Source organism: Narcine bancroftii, chromosome 1 (genome assembly GCF_036971445.1).
Source record: "Narcine bancroftii isolate sNarBan1 chromosome 1, sNarBan1.hap1, whole genome shotgun sequence".
Taxonomy (NCBI): domain Eukaryota; kingdom Metazoa; phylum Chordata; class Chondrichthyes; order Torpediniformes; family Narcinidae; genus Narcine; species Narcine bancroftii.
Window position 1 is genome coordinate 190,882,775 of NC_091469.1, and position 25,111 is coordinate 190,907,885.

Here is a 25,111-nt window from a genome sequence, read left to right on the forward strand (position 1 = left end):
GTTAATCATTCTTTGAAAGTGGATTCTCATGTAGATAGGGTGGTGAAGAAGGCTTTTGGTATGCTGGCTTTTATAAAGCATAGAACATAGGAGCTGGGAGGTGATGTTGAGACTATTTAAGGCATTGGTGAGGCCAAATTTGGAATACTTTGTGCACTGGTCCCCAAATTATAGGAAGGATATCAATAAGGTAGAGAGGGTGCAGAGAAGATTTACTGAAAGGTTGCCTGGATTGCAGTATCGAAAATACAAGGAAAGGTTGCGTAGACTGGGTCATTATTCATTGGAGCATAGGAGGATAAGGGGGAATTTGATAGAGGAATTTAAAATTATGAGGGGAATAGACAATAAATGTGAATAGGCTCTTCTCCTTGAGGGTAGATGAGATTGGAACGAGGGGCCATAAGTTAAGGGTTAGGGGGAAAAATTTATGAGAGGAAGCTTCTTCACTTAGGGTGGTGGCTGAATAGAATGAGCTTCCTGAAGAGGTGGTTGCAGCAGGGTCAATTTTGTCATTTAAGAGAAGGTTGGATAAGTGCATGGATGTGAGGGGATTAGAGGGATACGGACAGAGAGAGGTTGGTGGGAATAGTGGAGTTAAATTGGTGCGGACAAGAAGGGCTGAGATGGCCTGTTTCCGTACTGTAATTGGTATATGGTTATTTCCCATCTTAAGAATAGAAAATGATGATTTCAAGTATGCATTCAAAATGTATAACATCATTTGCAATAAAGTTGTGGAATTGAGCTGATTTAATTGCATGTCAGCAAATCCACTGGTGGAAAAAAAAATAGTTTTCTTTTAAATAATGGAGCCTACATTTTTCTAACCTCACCTCCACCACCTTTGCTCCCACAAATGAGTGAAAATTTCAAATTTACAGTTGGCAGCAATTTCTAAACTCTAGTTTTGTATGAACAGGATTTCTTTCCCATAATGTGATGGCATCAATAGTTTCAGGAGGCATTAAAACTAGGGAGAAACTGCCCCAGGAAACTAAAGACAAATGGCCAAATACTGTGTTTGGACAGTGTGGAAGAAATAGGTCAGAGAGGTGGTGCACATGGAAAATGGTATAAATTATGCAGTCAAATGTGGACAGTGGAGAAAGAGAAGGGAATTGTGAAATGGAAAATAATGTGGAGGAAAACAATTTAGCAAAACAATCTGTTTATTTATTTTACACACATTAAACTAATTAATTGCAGTGATTGCCAGGGCACAAGACAGATATTTTGGTTTGGCGTGGGTAGAATTATGCTGCTACCATTGTGAGAGTTGTGAAATATAACTATGTTTGCATGCCTATAATCCCAATTATGTGCATACATGAGGAGTGAAAATCAGAGAATTATGACAGAATTTGCAGTATTGTGCGACCTTCAAATTGCACAGAGCTATAGCAGGGCGATTGAAAACTGCAAATATTTTCACTGATGCTGCAACTGCTCCAGTTGTGAGAGACTCATTTGTGATGCTGATATTCATTACATTAGTTACCTTCCAAGTTTATATTTAATATTAATCAAATTTCCCTCATTTTAATGAATAATCATCTAAAACATTCTGGAGAAAATCATCTGAGGTTGACTCTTTTATCAGAATTTATTGACATGAACAGATCACAAACTTCATTGCTTTGCAGCAGCATCATGACCATATAACCATTTACAGAGCGGAAACAGGCCACGTTGGCCTTTCGAGTCCGCACCGGTTCACTAGGACAACTCTACTAGCTCAATCCTCCCACTCTCTGCCAATATCCATCCAACCCACTCACCTCCATCTACACATCTTAAATGACAATCATAGTCCAAACATTTATGTAAACCACCTTACAAAATACATTTTTTAAAAAGTGCAAGAAAAAGTCAAAGTCAGGCAGTGTCTGCAGTTCATTGTTCATTCAGGAATCTGATGGCAAAGGGAAAGAATCTGTCCTTGATCTGCTGAGTGCTTGTCTTCAGGCTCCTGTACCTTTTTCCACCCAATGGTAGCAGTGAAGAGGGTATGGCCTGGGAGGTGGGGTCCTTCAGGATAGAAGCTGCTTTCTTAAAACACCACCTCTTGTAGATGTCCTCCATGGAGTGAAGACTGGTGCCCATGATGTTGCAGGCTGAGTTAACAACCCTCTGGAGTTTTTTCCTGTCCTGTACCAGGCAGTGATGTAACCAGCCAGTATACTCTCCACGGTACACCTGTAGAAGTTTTCAAGAGTCTTCGGCAACATACTGAATCTCCTCAAACTATAGTAGCCGCTGGTGAGCCTGCTTTGTGATTGCATCAATATGGAGACTCCAGGACAGAACTTCAAAGATGTTGACACCCAGGAATTTGATGTTGTTTTTGAATAATTTTTTCCCCGCAAATATACACATCAAAATTTTCCATTTTCTGTGCGTGCGTGCGTGCGTGCGTGCGTGCGTGCGTGCGTAATTTTTTTCTTATAAAACAAAACAGCTCCTTCCCCATCCCCCTCACACCCCCCCCCCCACTCCTTTACAGTACAAATCCGTATACTGTCAGGGCTTAAGAAAGAAAGACTTAATTGAGGAGGTCACTTTTATTTTCATATTTTATATTTTTATAATAGTAGCATCTTTAAAAAAAAATTATATTTGGGCCTCTAAATAGTCCAAAAATGGTTGCCATATTTTTATAATTATGTCATATTTGTTCATTAGATTATATGTGATTTTTTTTTTCAATGGTATACAATTATTCATCTTTGATTTTCATCGTGCTATCTGTAGAGGGGAGTCAGATTTCCAAATATATGAAATACATTTCTTAGCCACAGCTAAAGTTATTTTTTTAACAAATAAAATTTGGAATTTAGTTAGCTTATTACTTATTTCAATAAAATTGCTCAAAAGATAAAACTTCGAATCGTCCGCAAAGGCCACCCGTTATCCTTGTTAGTATTTCAGTAATATCTTTCCAAAAAAGGTCTCACCTTCACGCATTACCACATAGCATGTACAAACGTTCCTATTTCTATTCCACATCTAAAACATATCTTCGATATTTCCAATTTCGATTTATGTAATTTCTGTGGTGTGTCGTATAATTAGTGAAGAAAATTATATAATACTAATCCATAACTTGCATTTATAACTGACGTCAAGCTATCCAAACACCAATCAGACCAGCATCTTCCCATTTTTGTAACCTTTAAATCCCACTCCCATCTCTCTCTCTCTCTCTCTCTCTCTCTCTCTCTCTCTCTCTCTCTCAACCTGGTTTTGCCCTTTCATTTTGGAGAGTAAAGTACATTTTAGATATAAATTTAGGTGTGTTCCCCAGCCAAATTGTTTGTTCCATTTCACTAATTTCAGTTGGGGCCGAGTTTCTCTTTCTCTTAGGAATGATCTTAACTGGAGAGCAGAAGAATGTCCTATTAGCTACTCCATACTCATTTCTTAATTGTTCATAGGACATAAGAGATCTTTCCATATAGTAATCATCCACATATCTCATTCCTTTGTCAAATGATGAATTCAATATTTTTCTACCCAGATTCATAAGGAGTAGTATATTTTTACATAATGGTGTCCTCAGTGACATACCTGCTTTTTTTCCCCCAGAGACATTCATTTATTTCTCGCCACATTCTAATCATGTGTATTAATATAGGATTGCCCATTTTTTAAATTGGTTTAACATTCCACTTATAAATAAAGTCCTTCATTGTCTCCTCTTTTATTGAATTCAGTCCTATTTGAATCTATAAAGGTGGATTGTTTTCTTCAAAGAAAGATGATAAAAATCTTTCTTGTGCTGATAGAGAGACTTCTGGATTTTAAGAAGTATCAAGTCCTCCCAATTTATAGTCCTACGTTAATTTTCCCAGTGCAATTCTTGGCACTTTGTTATTCCACAGGAATTGCCTTATACAATAAAGTAATAATTTAAAGAAATGTTTAGTTAGTACAATAGGCAATTTACCATTCCTATTAATGTAATCAGCAGATCTTTCCATTTCTGTTATTCTTTTCCTATTTTTTTCCAATAAAGGGGTATAATTAAGCTTATATTCTGTAAATTATTATCTGTCATTATTCCAAACTATTTAATTCCATTTCAATCTATTACCTTTTTGATATATTTCATAATTTAAAATTTTCAATAGCATTATCTCACTTTTGTCCATATTTATTTTTAATCCTGATATTCTTCCATTTTTTCTAATATTGTTTATAATCTTATCAATGATTCAGCCAGGTCAGACATATAAAATAGCATATCATCAGCAAATAAATTGATCTTATGTCCTTCCTGTCCAACTTTGAAGCCCTTAATATCTGGATCTCTTTTTACATTTGCTGTCAGAGGTTCAATAGCTAGGATGGATAATGCTGGAGACTGATGACACCCCTGTCAACATAATCTACTCAAGGGAAAAATAGATGACATTTGGTTATTAGTTATAATTTAATCTTGTGGCTTATGTGACAGAATATAGATTTGTTTTTTGGGAAATAAATTGGAGCAGGTTTTAATGTAGGTCACATACAAGCACTTTAAAACATATCTTATTTAAAATACTGGAGCTCTGACCCATGCGAGACATGTCGGGGCCAACAGTTTTTGCAGAAGCTTTGGAGACTGCCCAAGACTCCTCAGTAATGGATTGTTGTTTACAAAAAAGGCAACAGATGAAAGAGCTTGTCAGAGCCGGAGATTGTCTGCAGTGGAACTTGCTGTTCTAAGAGGTTCATGTGGTTTTGCATGCAGAGTCAAGGAGGCTTTCTCTCTCAGAGAGAGTGAGATCAGTTCTACAATGCTACAGTCAGCAGCAGCAACAGGACGAGCTGGCAAGCTTGTGGAAAACCCCATTTGGAAGATGGATTGTGAGTGCTTAGTTCACTCTGGTCAAAGCCCTTGTGGTTCATGCAAGAGGATAGGACTGGCTCTCTCAAGTTTCACCTGGAATAAGTGAAACAAAACGGAACTCTGTGGTGACCTGAAAGAAAGAGGTTATCATCTGGAGAACCCTGACAGGGCAAGTTTCACCAGCAAGACACTGAAGTGGCTGATGGAAGCAAATCAGTTGTAGGTGTCCTGGAACAACGAATCTCTCTCTGAAAACTGACAAGAACCTTCCTGAGCGGTAACTATTTACCTTTCAAACACCAAACCCTGGTGAACTTTATAAATATTAAATTATGAGCACTCAGTATAAGAATTGCCTGCAACCAGTGAACTTGGGGGAATGAGAAGTGAGATTGGACTGTGTATCAAAGAACTTTTCTGAACTTACACACACATTACATACACGTGCGCTTAGAATTAGAAGGGGGTTAAGTTAGGCTAGTTATGTCAACAGTGATAAGTTTAAGTGTGATTCTGTTTTGATGTTTAAAGATAATTAAAAGCAACTTTTGTTTAAGTAACCATTTGTCTTGGTGAATATCTATTGCTGCTGGATTTTGGGGTCCTCTGGGCTTGTAACACTTATGATAAAGAATTTTTATCCTGTTATGAGCCCAAAGGACTCAAAACCAGCAGCAACAGATATTCACCAAGACAATGGCTACTTTAGCAAAATTGGTTTTATTTTCTTAATACATAATAATAAGATCAATAATTAACTTATTACTATTAACTTATTCTAAGTGCATGTGTTCAGGAAAGTTCTTTTACACTGTCCAATCATTTGCTTTTCACTTCTCCAAGTTCACTGGTATCAGGCAATCATCCATACTGTGCACAAAATTGAACAGATATTATATTCACCAGGTTCTGGTGCTTTAGTCAAGTCATGTTTTTTTGATGTTCATGCTATAAACCTTGCAGTGTACAATGAAAACAAGATAGCGTTTCTTCAGACCGTGGAGCTGGTTATTTAAGTGGATAAATTACCTCAGAAAATTTTTATAAATAACATATCACTCATTAAGTATCATGTTACTCCCCAGAGTACAGAAGGCCCACGGTTTGGGGGAAAAAGCTGCCTCGTAATCTGGTCATGGGGGCCTGAACACTTTTGGTTCCTCTTCCCAGATGGCAAGAGGGAGAACAGACTGTTGGAGGGGTGCATGGAGTCCTTCACGATGTTTATGGTTTCCACAAACAACAACCAATATAAATGTCCATCATGGCAGGGAGAGAGACCCCAATAATCCCCTCAACAGTCTTTACCATCCATGCAGGGACTTGTGTTCTGAGATGGTGCAGTTCCCAAACCAGGCAGTGATGCAGTTACATAGGATGCTCTCAATGCATCCCCTATAGAACGTAGTGAGGGTGAAGGGTGGAAGATGAACTTTCCTCAACTTCTACAGGAAATAAAGACATTGATGAGCCTTCTTAGCAATGGATCTGGTTTTGGGGGACAAGGAGAGATCCTCTGCCATGTGCACACCCAGGAATTTGGTGCTCTTGATTACCTCAACAATGGAGCCATCGATGGTTAGCAGAGAGTGGTCCCCAAGGCTTTCCTGAAGTTTTAACTTAAGTTGTTACTGTACAGGAAGGTCTTTGTTGGTTTCAGAGAGATATTCGTTGTTCGTTGGACACACAAACTGATCTCCTTCAATCAGCAACTGAAGTGTCTTACCCTCTTGGATTTTTCCAAAAGGTAACCACTTCTTCCAGGTTACCACAAAGAGTTCTTCTTTTTCCCCCATTTCAGGAGAAAAACAATAATCAGCCACAACCTCTGCAAGTGACTCCAGAGATTTAGAATAGGCTGCACTCAGAACGCAAAACCCATCTTGAAATGGGGTCATGCAGCAGGTCTGCTAACTTGCAGCCTCCACCACAAACTGCTGTAGAATACTCTCAATCTCTCTCTCTCTTCAAAAAAAAGGATGTTTTCTCTCTGTAAAACCACATGGCCCCTCCTAGGACAACAAACATCAACAAGAAATTTTCGGTACACCGCCGTGTTGAAATTTTTCTATGGGAACTTTCAATCTCAGTTTTTTGAGAATGATCATGATACATTAATTTTTGCTAATTCTTTACTAGATGTGCGGGGAGCTGATCGACCACTCTCACCTAAGAGGAGGATGTCTGATAAGAGGAATGGGAATGGAAAGAAGGGAGAAATATCAAGGAGTCTGATTGATATTGAAGATCCAGAACTGGAATCATTGGGAATATGATTAAGTTGATAATTATTGAAAAGTTCGACTTTCAAAGTCAACTGTTACCAGTGGGGATTTTTTTTAATCACACCCTGTAATTATGGAATTACTACATTTTTGTAGTTTTGGGGAAGATTTTTGTTGTGTGTGTTTTTTATATTGTAGGGTTTTTTTTTTGCATTTTACTTTAGGGAAGTTTTTTTTATTATTTCAACAAGGGGGGTTCTTTTTCTTGCTATATCCTTGTGAATTGTGAAAGTAATTAAAAAAAATTTCAGTATAAAATGTCTAATTTGAATTTTGCGACTTTTAATGTACAGGGATTGAACAATCCGATTAAGCGTAAACGTGTGTTGGTTTATATTAAAAAGATGAAGGTTGATATTGCTTTTTTGCAAGAAACACATTTAACTGAAAAATAACATTTAAAATTGAAGAGAGATTGGGTAGGACATGTAATTGCTTCTTTTATTAATTCTAAGGTGCGAGGAGTGGCGACTTTGGTTCATAAGAAAATACCGTTTGAACTGGAATCATTTTCTGAAATAGCTGGCCAAGTTTTTATGGTGAATTGTAAGATTTTTGCAGAATCATGGACAATGCTGAATGTTTATGCGCCTAATGTAGATGAACGATTTGTATCTGAAGCTTTTCAAACATTAAATCAGGCCAAGGAAAACATTTTAATCGGAGGGGATTTTAATTGTGTTTTTGACGTGCTCTTGGATAAATCTCCAAAAAGTATAAAGAAATCAAAGATGGCTGTGAAAATGGAGTCTTTGATTAAATATCTGAATTTAGTTGAGATTCGGAGAAGATTAAATCCAACAAAAAAAGATTTTCATTTTATTCATCCAGACATGATTCATTTTCGAGAATAGATTCGTTTTTGGTACCTGTTCACCTTCAAGCTGAAATTATTCAGGCTGAATATAAGAGTAGGATTGTGTCTGATCACTCCATGTTATTTATATCATGTGCTGGATCTGAAATTATGCAATCAACTTATCGTTGGAGATTTAATGTAATGTTATTGAAGAAGCCAGAGTTTGTTAGTTTAGGTAAGGAGAAAATTGCTTCTCATTTGAACATAAATGTGAATTCAGTACGGAGAAATTTCATTTTATGGGGTGCTTTGAAAACATATTTACTGGGCAAATTATTAGTTATTCAGCAAAAGAAAAAAAGAAGTATTTGGCAGAAAGTTTGACATTGGAGAAACATAACTGAGCTGGAAAAAGTTTCAGAAAAATTGTACTGAAGATAAAAAGACAGCATTAACTAAGTTGAAATTACATTAAAATACACTGCAAACTTACCAATATGAGCATCTAATCCAAAGATCTAAACAGCATTATTATGAATTAGGTGACAGAGCTCATTAAGTATGAGCTTGGCAATTGAAAACAGAACAGGCTTCGAGAACTATTAATGCTGTGAAAAAGAACTCAATAGCTACCTATAAACCTCAGGAAATTAATGATCAATTTTGTTCATTTTATCAGAAATTATATACTTCTGAGGGGGTTCGAGATAATGGCTCTATTGAATCTTTTTTTTTAAAAATCGGCTTAGGATCTACCAGTGTTAGGAGAAGATGATGTGAAAGAATTGGAATCTCCATTTACAGATTTTGAGATTAAGCAAGCTATACAGGAGATGCCAAATGGGAAGTCTCCAGGAGACAATGGATTTACTGTTGAAGTGTTTTATGAAGATTTGTCTCCTATATTTTTGGATGTACTTCAACAAATAACAGATGAACTATCATTACCAGAATCTTGTTCAAGTGCGATAATTACAGTAATACCAAAGAAGGACAGAGATCTGTTGAATGTGGTCTCATATCAGCCAATTTCTTTATTAAATGTAGATTATAAGGTAATAGCTAAAATATTGGCAAATAGACTTGCCAGATATTTACCTCAATTGGTACACACTGATCAGGCAGGTTTCATAAAGAATAGGTATGCTTCTGATAATATTCTTAGAATGATTACATTGATCAATGCATCAAGTCAGCAACCCAACCTGTCAATGGTGGTCCGCCTTGACACGTAAAAAGCATTTGACAGAGTTGAATGGAATTTTTTATTTAAAGTGTTAGAAAAATTTAGGTTTGGGGTGTTTTTTACTGGTTGAGTTAAGGCATTTTTAAAAATCCAGTTGCTTGGGTGGTGACAAATGGCCAAACTTCTTCGTCATTTAAGTTAACACGATCTACTACACGTCACCAGCCTTATTTGCATTGGTCATAGAACAGGTTAGCTCAAGCAATCAGACAAAATGATAATATTAAAGGGATAAGAATTTCAGATGTTGAATATAAGATTAATCTGTTTGCTGATGATGTATTGATATATTTAACATACCCAGAACAATCTTTAAAATATTTGCAAGAATGTTTGGAGCAATATGGTGCTTTATCTGGGTATAAAGTAAATTGGAATAAAAGTGAAATATTGCCAATTTCAGATGGAGATTTTAGTGGGTGGAAACAGATTATAAAATTATGATGGTCCAATAAAATTAAATATTTAGGAGTAATGGTTGATGTGAAATGTCAATCGTTATATAAATTAAATTATGTACCATTATTGAGAAAGATAAAGATGGATTTGATTAAATGGAAAGATCTTCCGTTGACATTAATAGGTCGGGTAAATTGTATTAAAATGAATATTTCCCACGAATTAAATACATTTTCCAATCGATTCCATGTTCACTTCCAAAAGTATTTTTTCAAAATTTGAATACGGTAATATGGAAGTTTTTATGTACGGGGAAGTTGGCGAGAGTAGCATTATAGAAATTGACATGGAAATAAGCTTGAGGAGGACTTCAATTACCACATTTTCAAAATTATTATGAAGCTGCACAATTAAAATTTATTAATAGGATGTTGGATATTACGCAACTTCCTAGTTGGGCTAAAGTGGAATTAGCCTGTATTTCTGAGTCTCAGGTCCATCAGTTTATATTTAAGTGGGACTCTGGTTTATTACAGGGATATAACATGCCTGTTTTAAAACATTTATTAGGGATTTGGACGAAAAGGAATTTTGCTATAGCTACGAAGGGTAAGATATCAATTCAAGCTCCATTACATCAAAATAGGGTTATTCCTTTTTCGATGAATAATAGCCATTTAAAGGCATGGAAATCTGAAGGTATAAAAGTGGTTGAGGATTGTTTTGAAGAAGGACAGTTTCTTTTAATCGACTTAAGAAAAAATTTGAAATATCAGCTAATTCTTTATTTGTATATTATAAAGTTTGAGCTTTGATAAGGGATAATTATGGAAGAGAAATTAAATGAACTGAACTAATGTAATTCAAGTTTCAGATTTCGCATACATTAAAAAAGGAGTTTTATTTCTGATATGTATGTTTTGTTGCAAGATAGTATGGATAAACCAAATTTAAATAAATCTAGAAATAAATGGGAAGGCAATTTATCTTATGATATACCTAAAGAGGACTGGGAAGTTATGTGCCAAGATGGGTGACTAAATTACTTAATGTAATATATAGTTTGGTTAATTATAATTTTTTTATATCAGTTGTAATTGATCCCTGAGAAACTGAAAAAATATGGATTTAGTAATTCAGATTTATATTTTAAATGTGGATTACATACTGGAACATTTTTACATGCAGTTTGGTTTTGTGATAAAGTCAAACCATTTTGTGAAAAAATTAGAATATTTTTTGAAAAATTATTTAGGATTAAATTACCATTAGATCCAGAATTTTTTTGCTGGGTTATATTGTTTCACTGACTGGTTTGGGGTTGGATAAGTTTCAGATAGCTTTTGTTCGTCTAGCATTAGCAGTAGCACAGAAATGTATTGCGATTACTTGGAAAGATGATGTAGAAGTAAATATTAATCGATATGGAAAAAAATTACTTATAATTTGCATGATAGTTATTCTTTTTTTCGTTCGAATGTGGTCACCTTATTTGGAATGTATGGGTTTAGAAATATCAAGATATTTATATAGTCTATGTTTTTGTAGTAGGTCGATATATATTTTTTTGCTCCCCTTGTGGGGTGTGCTGAGGGTGGGATGGGTTTATATTGTTTTAGTTTAGTTTATTTTGTTATTTTTATGTATTGTTTTTATGTAATTTAAAAATCTTAAATAAGGTTTTTTAAAAATTTAAAACTCTGGCACCAGTCTAGCAGCAAAAGATTTCTCAGTTCTAGAGCCTGGACACTGTTCAAACATGCTGGTCCATTAACATCTACTTGTGAAGCTCTCATAATCGCTCCCCATTGTCTCTGCACAGCTAACTGCAAACATGAAGTCTACTCTTGCATAGCTCTTGCATGGTAAATTAGATGTTTGTTTGTTAAATGCGACCCAATAATTAAACCTCAGAATCTTACCCTTTTCAATATATTTTATCATAATGTTATTAACTTATTCATAACAATTTAATTTATAAATTTTCTACCTATACCAAATTTTTCCAACATTTTATATAGGAAAGACCATTTTAGTCGGTCAAATGTCTTTTCTGCATCTAAAGAAATAGTTATGTTTGGATTGAACCTTGATTAATCTACTTAAACTATTTGAAGAATGTCTTCCTTTAACAAATCCCACCTGATCTGGATGTATTAATTTTGGTAAATACTCTCCCAGTCTGTTGGCTGGTGCCCTTGCTAGAATTTTAGAATCTGCATTCAGGAGTGATATTGGTCTGGAAGATAAATGGGTCTCTACCTTACTTTGATAGCACTGTAATTATAGCAGTTGAAAAGGTTTCCGGGAGGGTTTGAGTCTCCACCACCTGGTCTAACACGTCCATCAACAGAGGCATCAAAAAAATCTTTAAATTGTCTAGAGAACTCAGGAGGGAACGCATTTTCTCTGGGGGGAACTTATTAGCTTGTAAAGTACCCAGAGTTTTCTCTATTTCTTCCCTTGTTAAAGGAGAATCTAAGTCATTTTTTTCCCTTTTTTCTAGTTTAGGAAGTTCAATACTTGTTAAAAATTCTTCCATCTCATTTTCATCTCCTACTAATTTTGATTTATATAGTTGCATACAGTTTTGTCTAAATGTACTATTTATTTCTTTTTGATTATATGTTATTGTATCAGGTTCGGTTTCTGTTACATTTATAATTCAGGATGACTCCTCTGCTTTAACCTGTCAAGGTAACACTCTATGCACCTAAACTCCAGAATTTTTTTTAGTTTTTAATATAATTTTTTGTGTTCTACATGTTTGTAGTGTATGTAGTGTATTATATTCTAACTTTTTGTTCTCTAATATTCCATATTTTTTTTGTATTCCTGATATCTGATATTCTTTTTTCCAATCTTGTTATATCCTTCTTGAGACCTTCTAAGTCTCTCACACATTTTCTCAAGATTTTTAGTATAGTTTGTCCCCTCAATAAGCTTTAAACATATCCCATATTAGAAAACTGTTGTCTGTGGAAGGAAGAATGCTTTCACAAAATATTTCTGTCTCTTAATAAATTCACAAAAATCCTTCTTCTTTCATAATATAGCATTAAGGCTCCATCTATACATACTTTCTTGCTTTTCCATTATCGTAATAGTTAACATTAACGGTGAATGGTCTGATAAAAGTCTTGACAAGTATTCCATTTTTAACCCTCTACTAGCTGGGCAGACGTTAAAGTCAATCCTTGCATGTAAATCATGTACCCTTGAATAAAATGAGTAGTCTCTTTCTAAGGAGTTGAGCTGCCTACATCTATCAATTAAATATAAATCCTTCATAAATGACAGTCATTTTTGCAGATTTCGCCCTTGTTACTGTTCTCACTGATTTGTGCAATAAATTTTGGATCTAAAAAAAAAATTGAAATCTCTCCAATCAATATATTTTGTCTTCCCACTGCGGTTTTTAAAAATATATCCTTCTTAAAGACTTCATCATCCTACTTTTGGGTGTAAATATTCATAAACATCCATGATTCTGCTTAAATTTTACAGTGTGTAATTCCAAAACTTCCAGCTTGATCGATTAAAGCCTCTTCTATTATTATTGGTAGGAATTTGATGTTCCTGACCCTCTCCACTGCTGAGCTCTTGATGAGAACTGGTTTGTGTTCTCCTGACATCCTCCTGGTCCACAATCATCTCCTCGATTTTGGTAATATGGAGTGCAAGGTTGTTGGTGTGACTCTCAACTAGCTGATCTATATTTTGCAATGTTCTATTTAATTTTAATCTCTACTGTTCTTGAAAAGATAATGGAACTCAAAATTTGAGAATATTTGGACCCGCAAACTATCAGTCCAATTGGATTTCAGTTAACCTTTAACTATGCATAAATATATTGCAGAGTTTTGGTAAAAATAATTAGATAGCTACCTCTGGATTCATTATGCTTGTGCGTTAGGGCAGCCATTTGTTGCAGTAGGATTTGGTGCTGCTGTTTCTGATCCAAGAACTGTAGAGTGAGTTGATCTCTTTCCTGATGCAGTTGGCTTAGTGCTGATTTCAAGAAATCAACCTCAACAATGAATGGAAGGAAAACAGTTTCAGACAAAGAACAAACACAAGCACATGCAAATCATCTCATCACCAGTGATAATCATCGGGAACACAACAGCCTATTACACAAAAATTGAAAGGATTCTAAACTTAATTAAAATTATTTAATGTGATTAAAAAGACTTCTTTAATTGTCATTATTTAAAACATCACCTTATTTAACCTTGTTGAAGGGCTCAGGACTGAAATATTGGTTACCCTTTGCTTCCTATAGATGCATGACCTGATAAAGTTTCTCCTGCAGTTTTGTGTATTGCACTACAATCACAGTGTCTGCAGAATTTTGTTTAACATTTTTACGTCAAAGATTTATAATTAGAGTTCCAACTTACTTCACGAACAAGATAAAACATTTATTTCCATTTTAGTGTATGTTCTTAGACCAGATGGGCTCAGCAGTGTAATATGGATTTATTCCACTTGCAGTTTAATTATTCCATGACCTTTTATCTGAGTGATGGAATCCTCCTAGTTTTGAGAAGCTTCAACAGAATCCACATACAATGACTCTTTAACAATCTACAAGAGTTTTTGGACAGATGGCATGCAGAATTTCGGAGATGTATTCCATTTGAGAAAATTACTTGCAATTTAAGAGATAATTATCATATTCTTTGTGAAATATGGAGCCCATATTTAATTGGTATTAAAATTTGAATGACTCTCAAACATTCCCTTTCTCTTATGGGTCTCTATGAATATATACACAAGTTTAAAAGTATTGGTAAGTGAAGTACTCCTGTTGTGGTTTCTTGTCCCTTTTCTTTTTCTTTAAGTTTGTAGGGGGTTTGTTTGGGGGGAGAATTTAGAGAAGGTTTTTCTTTCTTTTGTACTTCTTACTTTCTTTTTTATATAAAATACCACATGTATTTGGATTAAGTTTGAAATATTGTGATATATTTGAGTGGTTTTATATTAAATAAAATATTTTAAAAAGAGTTTTTGCTCTGGTAGTGTCACATGACTTTCTTGTTTTAAATTCCTCCACAGTAGCTCTTGTAAATCCATGGTTAAATGAACCAGGAACAGTGAAAGGCTCTTGGGTCCAAAGAGAATGACTCCTTTTGAAGAAATTAACTTCATCCAAATGCCTGTTCACAACATTCCTCAAACATACCATTTTAAAACTAGAAATCTGTCAAGCTTTCAGTGTACCCATAACTAGTCATCAAATCTAACAGAAGTATGAACAGAAAGCAAAACTCATCCTTCTGGTTATACACTCCTCAGCAAGCCAGCTTAAAAGCAAACAGCTACATTTTTTGAGGCAATTCAGAGAAGAACTTATCTTCTTGACTTTCTGAAAACATACAAAAATATTTTATCCTATTCTTTCAGATGAAAGAATCAGATGAGATCATTCTTTCCTTTTTTCAGATCGAATCCATCCAATTTATGTTTCCATCTCTTACGATTCATAGAATAAAGGCAATAATTTAAGTCATGATGTCACATCTCAGAGCAATCCCATTCCCCCAATTCGACATTAATCCCATCTTCCTCTCACTTACCACATCGGCTTTCCCTCAGTATCAGTTTCTTGGCAAACATGTACACTGGGGTAATTTGCACTAACCAATTAACATTCTCACAGAAGTGAGAATGAACAAATTCCACAAAGACAGTACCCAAAGCCAGGACTGTACCTGTCTTCTGGAGTTATAAATCAATGGGGTTAGCACCTATGCCTCTGGGCCACCTTCCCTTCACCACCCTGAGTTGCATGTAACAATATTCATGCAATTCAAGTTTTCATTATGAGAAATTCAAGGATAATCAATGAAGATTGGTAGCTACATTGTAGTCATTTCAAGACATGGAGCAGATGAGTCTTGCAGAGGAGACCACACTACAGGATAGAGACCGCGGTGGTGAACCAGCAAGGGGTCCACACAAGCTGAGGGCCATATGGTCAGGGGACTCGCATGGACTGCGGGTTGCTGGTGATTGGCTTATGAGAACAAGGTATTGGAGCCAGGATTCAAGAGGGTGCTGAGGGAAAGAAGGATTCTGGCACTGAAGGTTTCCTGATCGTGGTTTGGATTTAGGACTTGGTTTGCTGATCGACTCAACAAGAGTCTGTAAAGCTGCTAAGGGAGTGCTGGAGGTGAATGCATGGGCTCTCGGTAACTCTGAGGGGACTTTATTTTCCTTCACTTTCTCTTGTACGGTAAGGGGTGCCAGGTGACATTTATGGCAACTTTGTTTGCCTTACAGAAGGCAGAAGGAAATTTTGTGTAATATTACATGTTCTGTACTATTATATACAAAAAAGGAATCTTGAATCTGGAACAGTAAATTCACCAGAATACTACATATTAACATGAGGAAAATTTCATTAATTTGACTTTCATTTCCTTGAATTAACTGGTAAAAGTGAAATCTTACTTTTTTTTTTATATATAGTTTTTTTTTATTTTTCACACTGTGAATCATGACAACCAAAATATGTACAAAAGTTTCTCGTTAAATATACACTATGGCATTTTCCCTCTTTTTTCCCCCTTCCCTCTCTCCCCCTTTCCCACACCCCTCCAAAACCAATAAATATTCAACATATACAATACAATAAAACCATAAAACAATGCCTTCACACAAAGGAAAAACAAACCAGAAAAATGTGTCATCTACTTTTATACACTAAATCAAATAGTTTTGTTTTCTTATCAATTTAGGGTATGCAGGTCCGAGGCAAGCTCTCTCCGTTATGTTCCATGTATGGTTCCCAAATTTGTTTGAACAATGTGACATTATTTTTTAAATTATATGTTATTTTTTCTAATGGAATACATTTATTCATTTCCATGTACCATTGCTGTATTCTCAGGCTCTCTTCCATTTTCCAAGTTGACATTATACATTTTTTTGCTACTGCTAAGGCTATCATAAAAAATCTTTTTTCGCTTTATCCAATTTGAGGCCTAATTCTTTATTTTTTTATGTTACTTAAAAGGAAGATCTCTGGATCTTTTGGTATGTTATTTTTAGTGATTTTATTTATTATCTGATTTAGTTCTTCCTGAAACGTATTCACTTTTGTACATGCCCAAATTGCATGTATTGTTGTTCCCATTCCCTTCTTACAGCGAAAACACCTATCTGATAATGTTGGATCGCATTCTTTTAATTTTTGAGGAATGATATATAACCTGTGTAACCAATTATACTGTATCATGTGTAACCTTGTGTTTATTGTATTCTTCATAGTTCCAGGACATAACTTTTCCCATACTTCATTCTTTATCTTTTATGTTTAAATCTTTTTCCCACTCTTGTTTAGGTTTATAGCTTATTTCTTCATTTTCCTTACCTTGCAGCTTAATGTACATATCTGTTATAAATCTTTTAATTATCATTGTGTCTGTAATTACATATTCAAAGCTGCTTCCTTCTGGTAATCTCAATCTGTTTCCCAATTTATCTTTTAAATAAGATTTCAGATGATGGTATGCAAACACTGAAGTGTGAGTTATTCCATATTTGTCCTTCAACTGTTCAAATGTTAATAAATTATTTCCCAAAAAACATTTTTCTATTCTTTTGATTCCTTTTCTCTCCCATTCTCTAAAGGAAAGATTATCTATTGTAAAAGGGATTTGTGGATTTTACATCAATAACAATTTTGGTATTTGGTAATTCGTTTTTTTTCCTTTTACGTGGATTTTCTTCCATTTATTAAGTAAATGATGCAATACTGGTGAGCTTTTATATTGCACTAGCTTTTCATCCCACTTATAAAGTATATGTTCCGGTATCTTCTCCCCTATTTTATCTAGTTCTTTCTTCGTCCAGTCTGGTTTTTCTCACGTCTGGTAAAAATCTGATAAATACCTTAATTGAGCAGATCTATAATAATTTCTGAAGTTTGGTAACTGCAAACCACCCTGATAATACCTCTCTGTTAATTCATCTAACACTACCCTCGGTTTCCCCCCTTTCCACAAGAATTTCCTTATTATTGTCTTTAGTTCAAAGAATTTCTCTGTTAAGGGAATTGGTAACGTATGAAATAAGTATTGTATCCTTGGGAACACATTCATTTTAATGCAGTTCACCCTCCCTATCATCGTTAGTGGTAGTTCTTTCCAATGTTCGAAGTTTTCCTGCACTTTCTTTATTAGTGGCTGATAATTTAGTTTGTACAAATGTCTTAAGTTATTGTCTAACCTTATTCCTAGATAACGGCTTGCTTGTGTTTGCCATTTAAATGGTGATTCTTTTTTGTGTAATCCACATTACTCATTGGCATCATTTCACTTTTATTTGTGTTGACCTTGTACCCTGATATTTCTCCATATTCCTTCAATTTTTTATGTAATTCTTTTATTGATATTTCTGGTTCTGTTAGGTATACTATGATGTCATCTACAAATAAGCTGATTTTATACTCCTTCTCCTTTATTTTTATCCCTTTTATTTTGTTTTCTATTCTTATCAGCTCTGCCAATGATTCTATTGCTAAAGCAAACAATGAGGGGGATAATGGACATCCCTGACTAGTTGATCTACTTAATTTGAATTGGTTCGATACATATCCATTTACTGCTACCTTTGCTAATTGTCCATTATATAATGCTTTAATCCAATTCTGGCAGATTGAACTTCTGTAATACCTTAAATAAGTAGTTCCACTCTACCCTCTCAAAGGCTTTTTCTGCATCTAAGGCAACAGCCACCGTTGGTTTCTTATTTCCTTGAGCTGCATGGATTAGATTAATAAGTTTACAGACATTATCCGCTGTTCGTCTTTTCTTAATAAATTCAGTTTGATCTTGTTTAACTATTTTTGGTACACAGTTGGCCAATCTGTTTGCTAATAATTTTGCTATTATCTTATCATCTGAATTAAGTAGAGATATTGGTCTATATGCTGCTGGTGTTAATGGATCCTTCCCCTTCTTTGGTATTACTGTAATTATTGCTGTCTTACATGAATCTGGCAAGTTTTGTGTTTCTTCTACCCGATTCATTACTTTCAGGAGAAGAGGAATTATAACTCTTAAATTTTTATAGAATTCTATTGGGAATCCATCCTCTCCTAATGTTTTATTGTTTGGCAGCTTTTTTAATATATCCTGTACTTCCTCTATTTCAAATGGTTCTAAATCAGTTTGTTTTGTTCCTCTTCTTGCAATTTCGGCAGTTCAATTTTAGCTAAAAACTCTTCTGTTTTATCATCTTACCCTTCATTTTCAGTTTGGTATAATTGTTCATAAAATTCTTTAAAGTTTTCATAATTTTCTGTTGGGTTATATGTGATTTGCTTGTCCTTTTTTTCCTTGATGTCAATACAGTTCTTTTAGCTTGTTCGGTTTTAAGTTGCCAGGCCAATATTTTATGTGTTTTTTTCTCCCAATTCGTAATACTTTTGCTTTGTTTTCTTTATGTTCTTCTCCACCTTGTACATTTGTAATGTTTCATATTTTATTTTTTTGTCTGTCAATTCTCTCTTTTTCTTTATATCGTCCCTTTTCACAAGTTTCTTTTCTATACATGCTATCTCCTTTCCAGCTGCTCTATTTCCCAATTGTAATCCTTTTTCATCTTAGTTACATAACTTATTATCTCTCCTCTAATGTAAGCTTTCATTGCGTCCCATAGTATAAATTTATCTTTCACCGATTCTGTATTTATTTCAACATATGTTTTAATTTGGCGTTCAATAAACTCTAAATTCCTGCCTTTTAAGTAGCATGGAGTTTAACATCCATCTATATGTTCTTGGTGAGATGTTCTCCAGTTCTATTGTTAATAACAGGGGTGAATGATCTGAAAGTAGTCTAGCTTTATACTCAGTTTTCCTAACTCTTCCTTGAATATTAGCTGACAACAAAAACATATCAATCCTTGAATATGTTTTATGCCTACTCGAATAATATGAATATTCCTTCTCTTTTGGACGCTGTCTCCTCCATATATCCACAAGTTTCATTTCCTGCATTGATCTAACCATAAATTTGGCTACTTTATTCTTTTTGCTTGTCTTTTGTCCAGTTTTACCCAACAATGGATCCAAATTAAGGTTAAAATCCCCTCCTATCAATATATTTCCTTGAGTGTCTGCAATCTTCAAAAAAATATCCAACATAAACTTTTATCCTCAGCGTTAGGTGCATATATATTGAACAAATTCCAAAATTCTGAGTATATCTGACACTGTATCATTGCATACCTCCCTGCTGGATCTATTATTTCCTCCTCTATCTTAATTGGTACATTTTTGTTAACTAATATGGCTACACCTCTAACTTTTGAATTATATGATGCTGCCGCCTCGTGTCCTACCCAGTCTCTCTTCAATTTGTTATGTTCCACTTCAGTTAGGTTTGTTTCCTGCACAAATGCTATATCTATTTTTTCTTTTTTCAGTAAATTTAGTAGCCTCTCCCTTTTAATTTGGTTATGTATTCCATTAATGTTTAGTCATATACTTCAACGTGGCCATCTTATATCTTGTTTACATCTTTTTTCCGTCTCCTCCATCCCCCTTTTTCCCCTTTTTATCTTTTAGTTTTCTCTTTTTAAACTCAATGTATGACAACACATATAAAACATAAAATACTCCAACAATTCCCACACCCAATAACACCTTAACCTCAAATGCACCTCCTTCTCTGAGTTGCCCCTTATCCCTTGCTGGGTAACCACAACTCCCCTTTCCATTTGGTTTGCGATCTTGCTCGCAAGCGTCAACTGATTTCGCAGTGACGATTATTCTCTCCCCCCCCCCAGAAAACACTTTTTTGTTTAATACATATAACAAAGCTCTCTCTTCTTTTTTCCCCCTTCTTCCTTCTTTCCCTTCTCTTTACCATCTTTAGTTCTTTACATATACATTATTTTTACATCTTTATATATACTTTATCACCGGTCTTCTTTCTTGTTAGATCTCTTCTTCGCTTTTTCTGTCCTACAAACGCTCTGCGAATTCTTGTGCTTCCTCCGGACCCGAGAACAGTCTGTTTTGCTCCCCAGGTATAAATATTTTAAGTACTGCTGGATGTCTTAACATAAATTTATAACCTTTTTTCCATAAAATCGTTTTCACTGAATTAAATTCTTTCCTTTTCTTTAAGAGTTCAAAACTTATGTCTGGGTAAAAAAAATATTTTTTTGTCCCTTATATTCCAAGGGCTTATTATCTTCTCTAACTTTGTTCCTTGCCCACTCTAATATATTTTCTCTTGTCACATATCTTAAAAATTTTACTAAGATGGATCATGGTTTTTGATGTGACTGCTGTTTCAGTACTAGTGCTCTGTATGCCCTTTCTATTTCCATTTCTGCATGTAATTCTGTCATTCCCAAAACCTTCGGAATCCATCCTTTTATAAATTCCTTCATGTCTACGCCTTCTTCATCCTCCTTCAGGCCCACTATTTTTATGCTGTTTTGCCTACTATAGTTTTCCAAAATATCAATTTTCTGAGATAACAACTCTTGTGTCTCTTTAATTTTTTTGTCACTTTCTTCCAATTTTTCTCATAAATAATTTATTTCCAATTCTACAGCCGTTTCACGTTCCTCCACGTTTTCTACTCTTTTCCCTATTTCAGTCATGACCAGTTCTAAACTTTGCATTTTGTCTTCTGCTCTTTTCATTTTTCTTTTAATCGCACTAAATTCTAATGATAACCATTCTTTAAATGACCTCATTTGTTCTTCAAAAAAGGCTTTATCTATATTCTGTCCATCTATCTACCTTCTATTTTCCTATGAAGATCTTGGTCTTCTTCTTCCTCTTCTTCTGTGTCTGTACTTGTGCTTGTGTCTTCTTCTTCTCTTCTTTGTATCTGTGTCTCTTCCTTTTTCCCTGATGAATTACTTCCATGTCTTTTTCTGGCCTCCTCTTGCTGGGCCTTTTGATGTTGGTCTTCCTTTCATGGGCTGCCTGTCTGTCTGGCCTCCTGCTGTTGATTTTCTTGTTGTCTGTTGCCCCACTGTCTTTCTTCTTTGTCCGGCTCCTTTCCTCTCCGTTGTTTTTATCCTCCAGCTGTTGTCGGACATCCCTCAGCTGTCAGCTGTTCGTGTTGTACCTGCCCGCTCCTCGGCTGAGCTGCCCTCCTGCCGGTATTCACTTTTTCCTTTGATTGCGCACTGCACATTTTTGTTTGGCTCTGAGAGCTATTTCTGGAGTCCACCGGTCGGGAGGTCACGACTTCGCAGGGCACTCACCAACCTCGGAGATCGGCTGCTCTTCACCATTGTAGCTCCCTGTTCCTTCGTGCAGGTAAGGCCTTTTTATTTCTTCTCCGGTGCTTTTTCTTTTTTTCCTGTTGTTCTTACTTTCTCTTTCTTGGATGCCATCTTCTTGTTCTTGAGTTTTGTATCCGATGAACCTTGTCTTTTCCAACCTTTTTTTCTTTTTTTTCTGGAGAGGGCTGGTTCAACCCGACCGGCCACTTCACCATCACATGACTCCTCTCCCCCATCCCCGTGAAATCTTACTCTTGATGGGAAATCCAGATGAAGGGAATGGGTTAGGGTCAGTGATGAAAATTTTATAGAGAAACCATAAAGTACTTTTCTTTAAAATCTTGTGGAGCCCTACCATAATTTTATGCACTTTAATGAGATCTGCTCTTATTATAAATTCTAGTAAATTCATGATTACTGGCTCATCCTTGTATATGACAGCCCTGCCATTCCAGGAATCAGTCTAGTGAACTTTCATTGAACTCACTCATTGCAATTGCATTTTTTTCCTTAGTAAGGAAGCCCAAACTACAAGTTACAAACCAGATACAATTTCACCAATGCTCTACTTTATTGAAAGATATTGTTTCTCCTAACTCAAATCACTTGCAATGATGGCCAACATACCATTCAACTTAACTACTTCCTGCATATGCATAATTAATTTCAGTGACTAGTGACCAGACACCGAGATCCCTTTGCACATTAACATTGCCAAATCGATCACTATTTAAGTAATTCCATCCCTTTGACATTCTTTCCAAACTGAAGAGCTTCTAAGTTATCTGCATTATACGACTCTGCCATGCTTTTTTTTCCACTCAGTCGACTTGTACAAATCACCTTTGTGTCCTTGCAATGCACAATCCCATTGAGATTTGTATCGTCAGCAAATTTACAATTATTGCATTTTATTCTCTTAGCCAGATCACTGATATATCACTGGGGCTCAAATTCTGATCCCCATGACAATCTACAAGTCACCACTTAACATCCTTTAGTGGCGGGGGGTGGGGGTGGAGAGACATTTATTCCAACTCTGCCTCCTGTCTGTTTCTTGGCATTGTCTCCAAAGCTTCACAGTCGCATTCAACATTGTATTCAGCTGGACACCAGGAGACGATCGTGCATGTCATCTTTCTCCTCAACAGTGAAGCCTTTGATTCCTGTTCAACCTCCCATCCCTACCACAAGCAACGCAGCTTCTAAATAAGCGGAAAGCACAGGAGAGTATGAACCCACACTCATTGTTCTCAGAATACTGTTCTACTGATGCTCTTTTTTGTCTTCTATAAGATGAGTATTAATTTGACAAATCACATCAATAGATTTTTAAAACACAAAGGCAATCAAGTGACAGGAGTCAAAGGTGCTAAATAGTGTGGATATGGAAGTTCAACCAGTATTTTACTGAATGCAAAAATAGATTCAATGGGGCAATTGATCTAGTAAAATGAGGATTTCTTGTGCTCTTCAAGCCCAAAAAGGTAGTCTTACCATTTCTTCTTTACTTTCAAGTTCTTCTGGTATTGTAATTTGGGGTTTCTGAATTCTATCTGGGAGAATGCCATCACTCTCCACGCCATCACCTAGTGGCAGAGAGGTAAATATTTAGAATGGTTAAAACCTGAGGAAGTCACAAAATGAATGCATTCTTGTTGAATTGCACACATACTTTATAAAATGCTGTGAGAGCGATTTGCTCAAATCAGCCAGCCACGACTTTTACAAGTGTTTTAGAGGAAATCCGTTCACTTCACATTCGGAAATTGGTATTACTGCCCTTTTTTCCCCTTGCTCCAGAGAAGGACAGAAATTAGTTATCCCATTTCATTTATTTTTGCTGATCACTATTTAAATGTAATAGGGTTTTAATACGGCAGTCAACATTCATAACGTTAACAGAGTGGCAGTCCATTCAAGGATTAATTTGTAGACATCGCCACCTTCTTGAGCATTGCTACATTGCAGCCATTTTCAGTTTTCCTGAAAATTCTGCAATATTAATATCGGTGGCCAAATATAATAAACAAGATTAAAGAGTTGACAGCTGCTTTATAGTTACAAATGAGATTGTTTTCACTTTTAAGTAAGATTCAGTTACAAAAAACTCTGAGTTTCATTAGAATATGTACAAACAGCAGCTGGAATATGGATTTCATTACAATAAACTAAATGGAATTTGATAAAAAGAGAGAAAGCTTCAAGGATTCATTTGCAGATAAAGAGAGAAATTCCCCATGACTGGACAGACATGCAGATTAGGAGCAAGATTTTGCCACTTGACCCTCAAGCCAACAGTCCCATTTGGCAACATCGCAGTCAATCTGAATGCATCCTCTGAATTGTCCACCCACAGCAACCTTTTATCCATTAATTTTAAAAATATTCGCCTACTTACGTTTTACAAATATTCTGTTTCCACCACTTTTTAAAGAAGTACTCCACAGTCATCACCATCAGAAAAAATGCTTTATTTATCTCACACATCTGATCCCTTATTACCAAACAGTGACTTTGTTCCAGATTCCCCCACAAGAGGAAACACCCTCTCCATGACAACCACCATGTCAAGATTGCTCAGATTCTCGTCACAATCTCATGCAGGTACAGGCCGAGAATGCTCAACCTTTCCTCACAAGACAACCTGCCCATCCCTGGTAAAGCTCCTCTGAACTGTTTCCAAAACAATCATCGCCCTTTAAATAAGAAGATCAATGCTGCAAACAGAATTCCAGGTGTGGTCTCACTAATATCCTATTTAACTTAAATATAATGCCCCTACTTTTGCATTCTGTTCCACTTATTTTAACTGTTAACATTTTGTTAGCTATATGCACTACCGCCTGGCATGCTAGCCATTTGTTTGTCATCCACTGGGACCCCAAGATTCCTCTGCATCAGAATTCTGCAATCTCACACTATTTAAAATAATGCCTTTTTAAGACATTTTCCAGCCAAAATGGATATTTTAACTTTTTTTCCAATATTAGACTCCATTTGCCTGATCAAACTTGAAACAGTTATCACTGCATCTTGAAACAAATGACAATAAACTTGAATACTGCCCACTGATTTCCCTTCTTTTGTGGCCTTCTTTAATATTTTTCACAACTTACTTTTCTACCCATTTTTTTATGCCATCATCAAATTTTGAAATCAAAACTTTAAAGCTTTGGTTCTTATATAAATGTAAACTTTTTTTAGCCTTTTGCACTTGATGCATCTTAACAACAAAAATATGCGCATTGGTCACAAACTTGGTGAATATGCAGTTT

The 25,111-nt window shown here is 35.4% G+C and overlaps 1 protein-coding gene across 6 annotated transcripts in view; it reads right to left on the reverse strand.

Annotated features, from left to right (window-relative positions):
• The window catches only part of golga2 (golgin A2), a 115,365-nt gene that overhangs the window by 9,480 nt on the left and 80,774 nt on the right, over positions 1 to 25,111 (reverse strand). For all 6 annotated transcript variants that reach the window (XM_069885617.1, XM_069885627.1, XM_069885602.1 and 3 more), the window contains 2 exons: positions 23,331 to 23,422; positions 13,455 to 13,596 (listed from right to left, as the gene is read on the reverse strand). In XM_069885617.1, the coding sequence (XP_069741718.1) occupies positions 13,455 to 13,596; positions 23,331 to 23,422 (234 nt within the window). The remainder of the gene's footprint in view (positions 1 to 13,454; positions 13,597 to 23,330; positions 23,423 to 25,111) is intronic.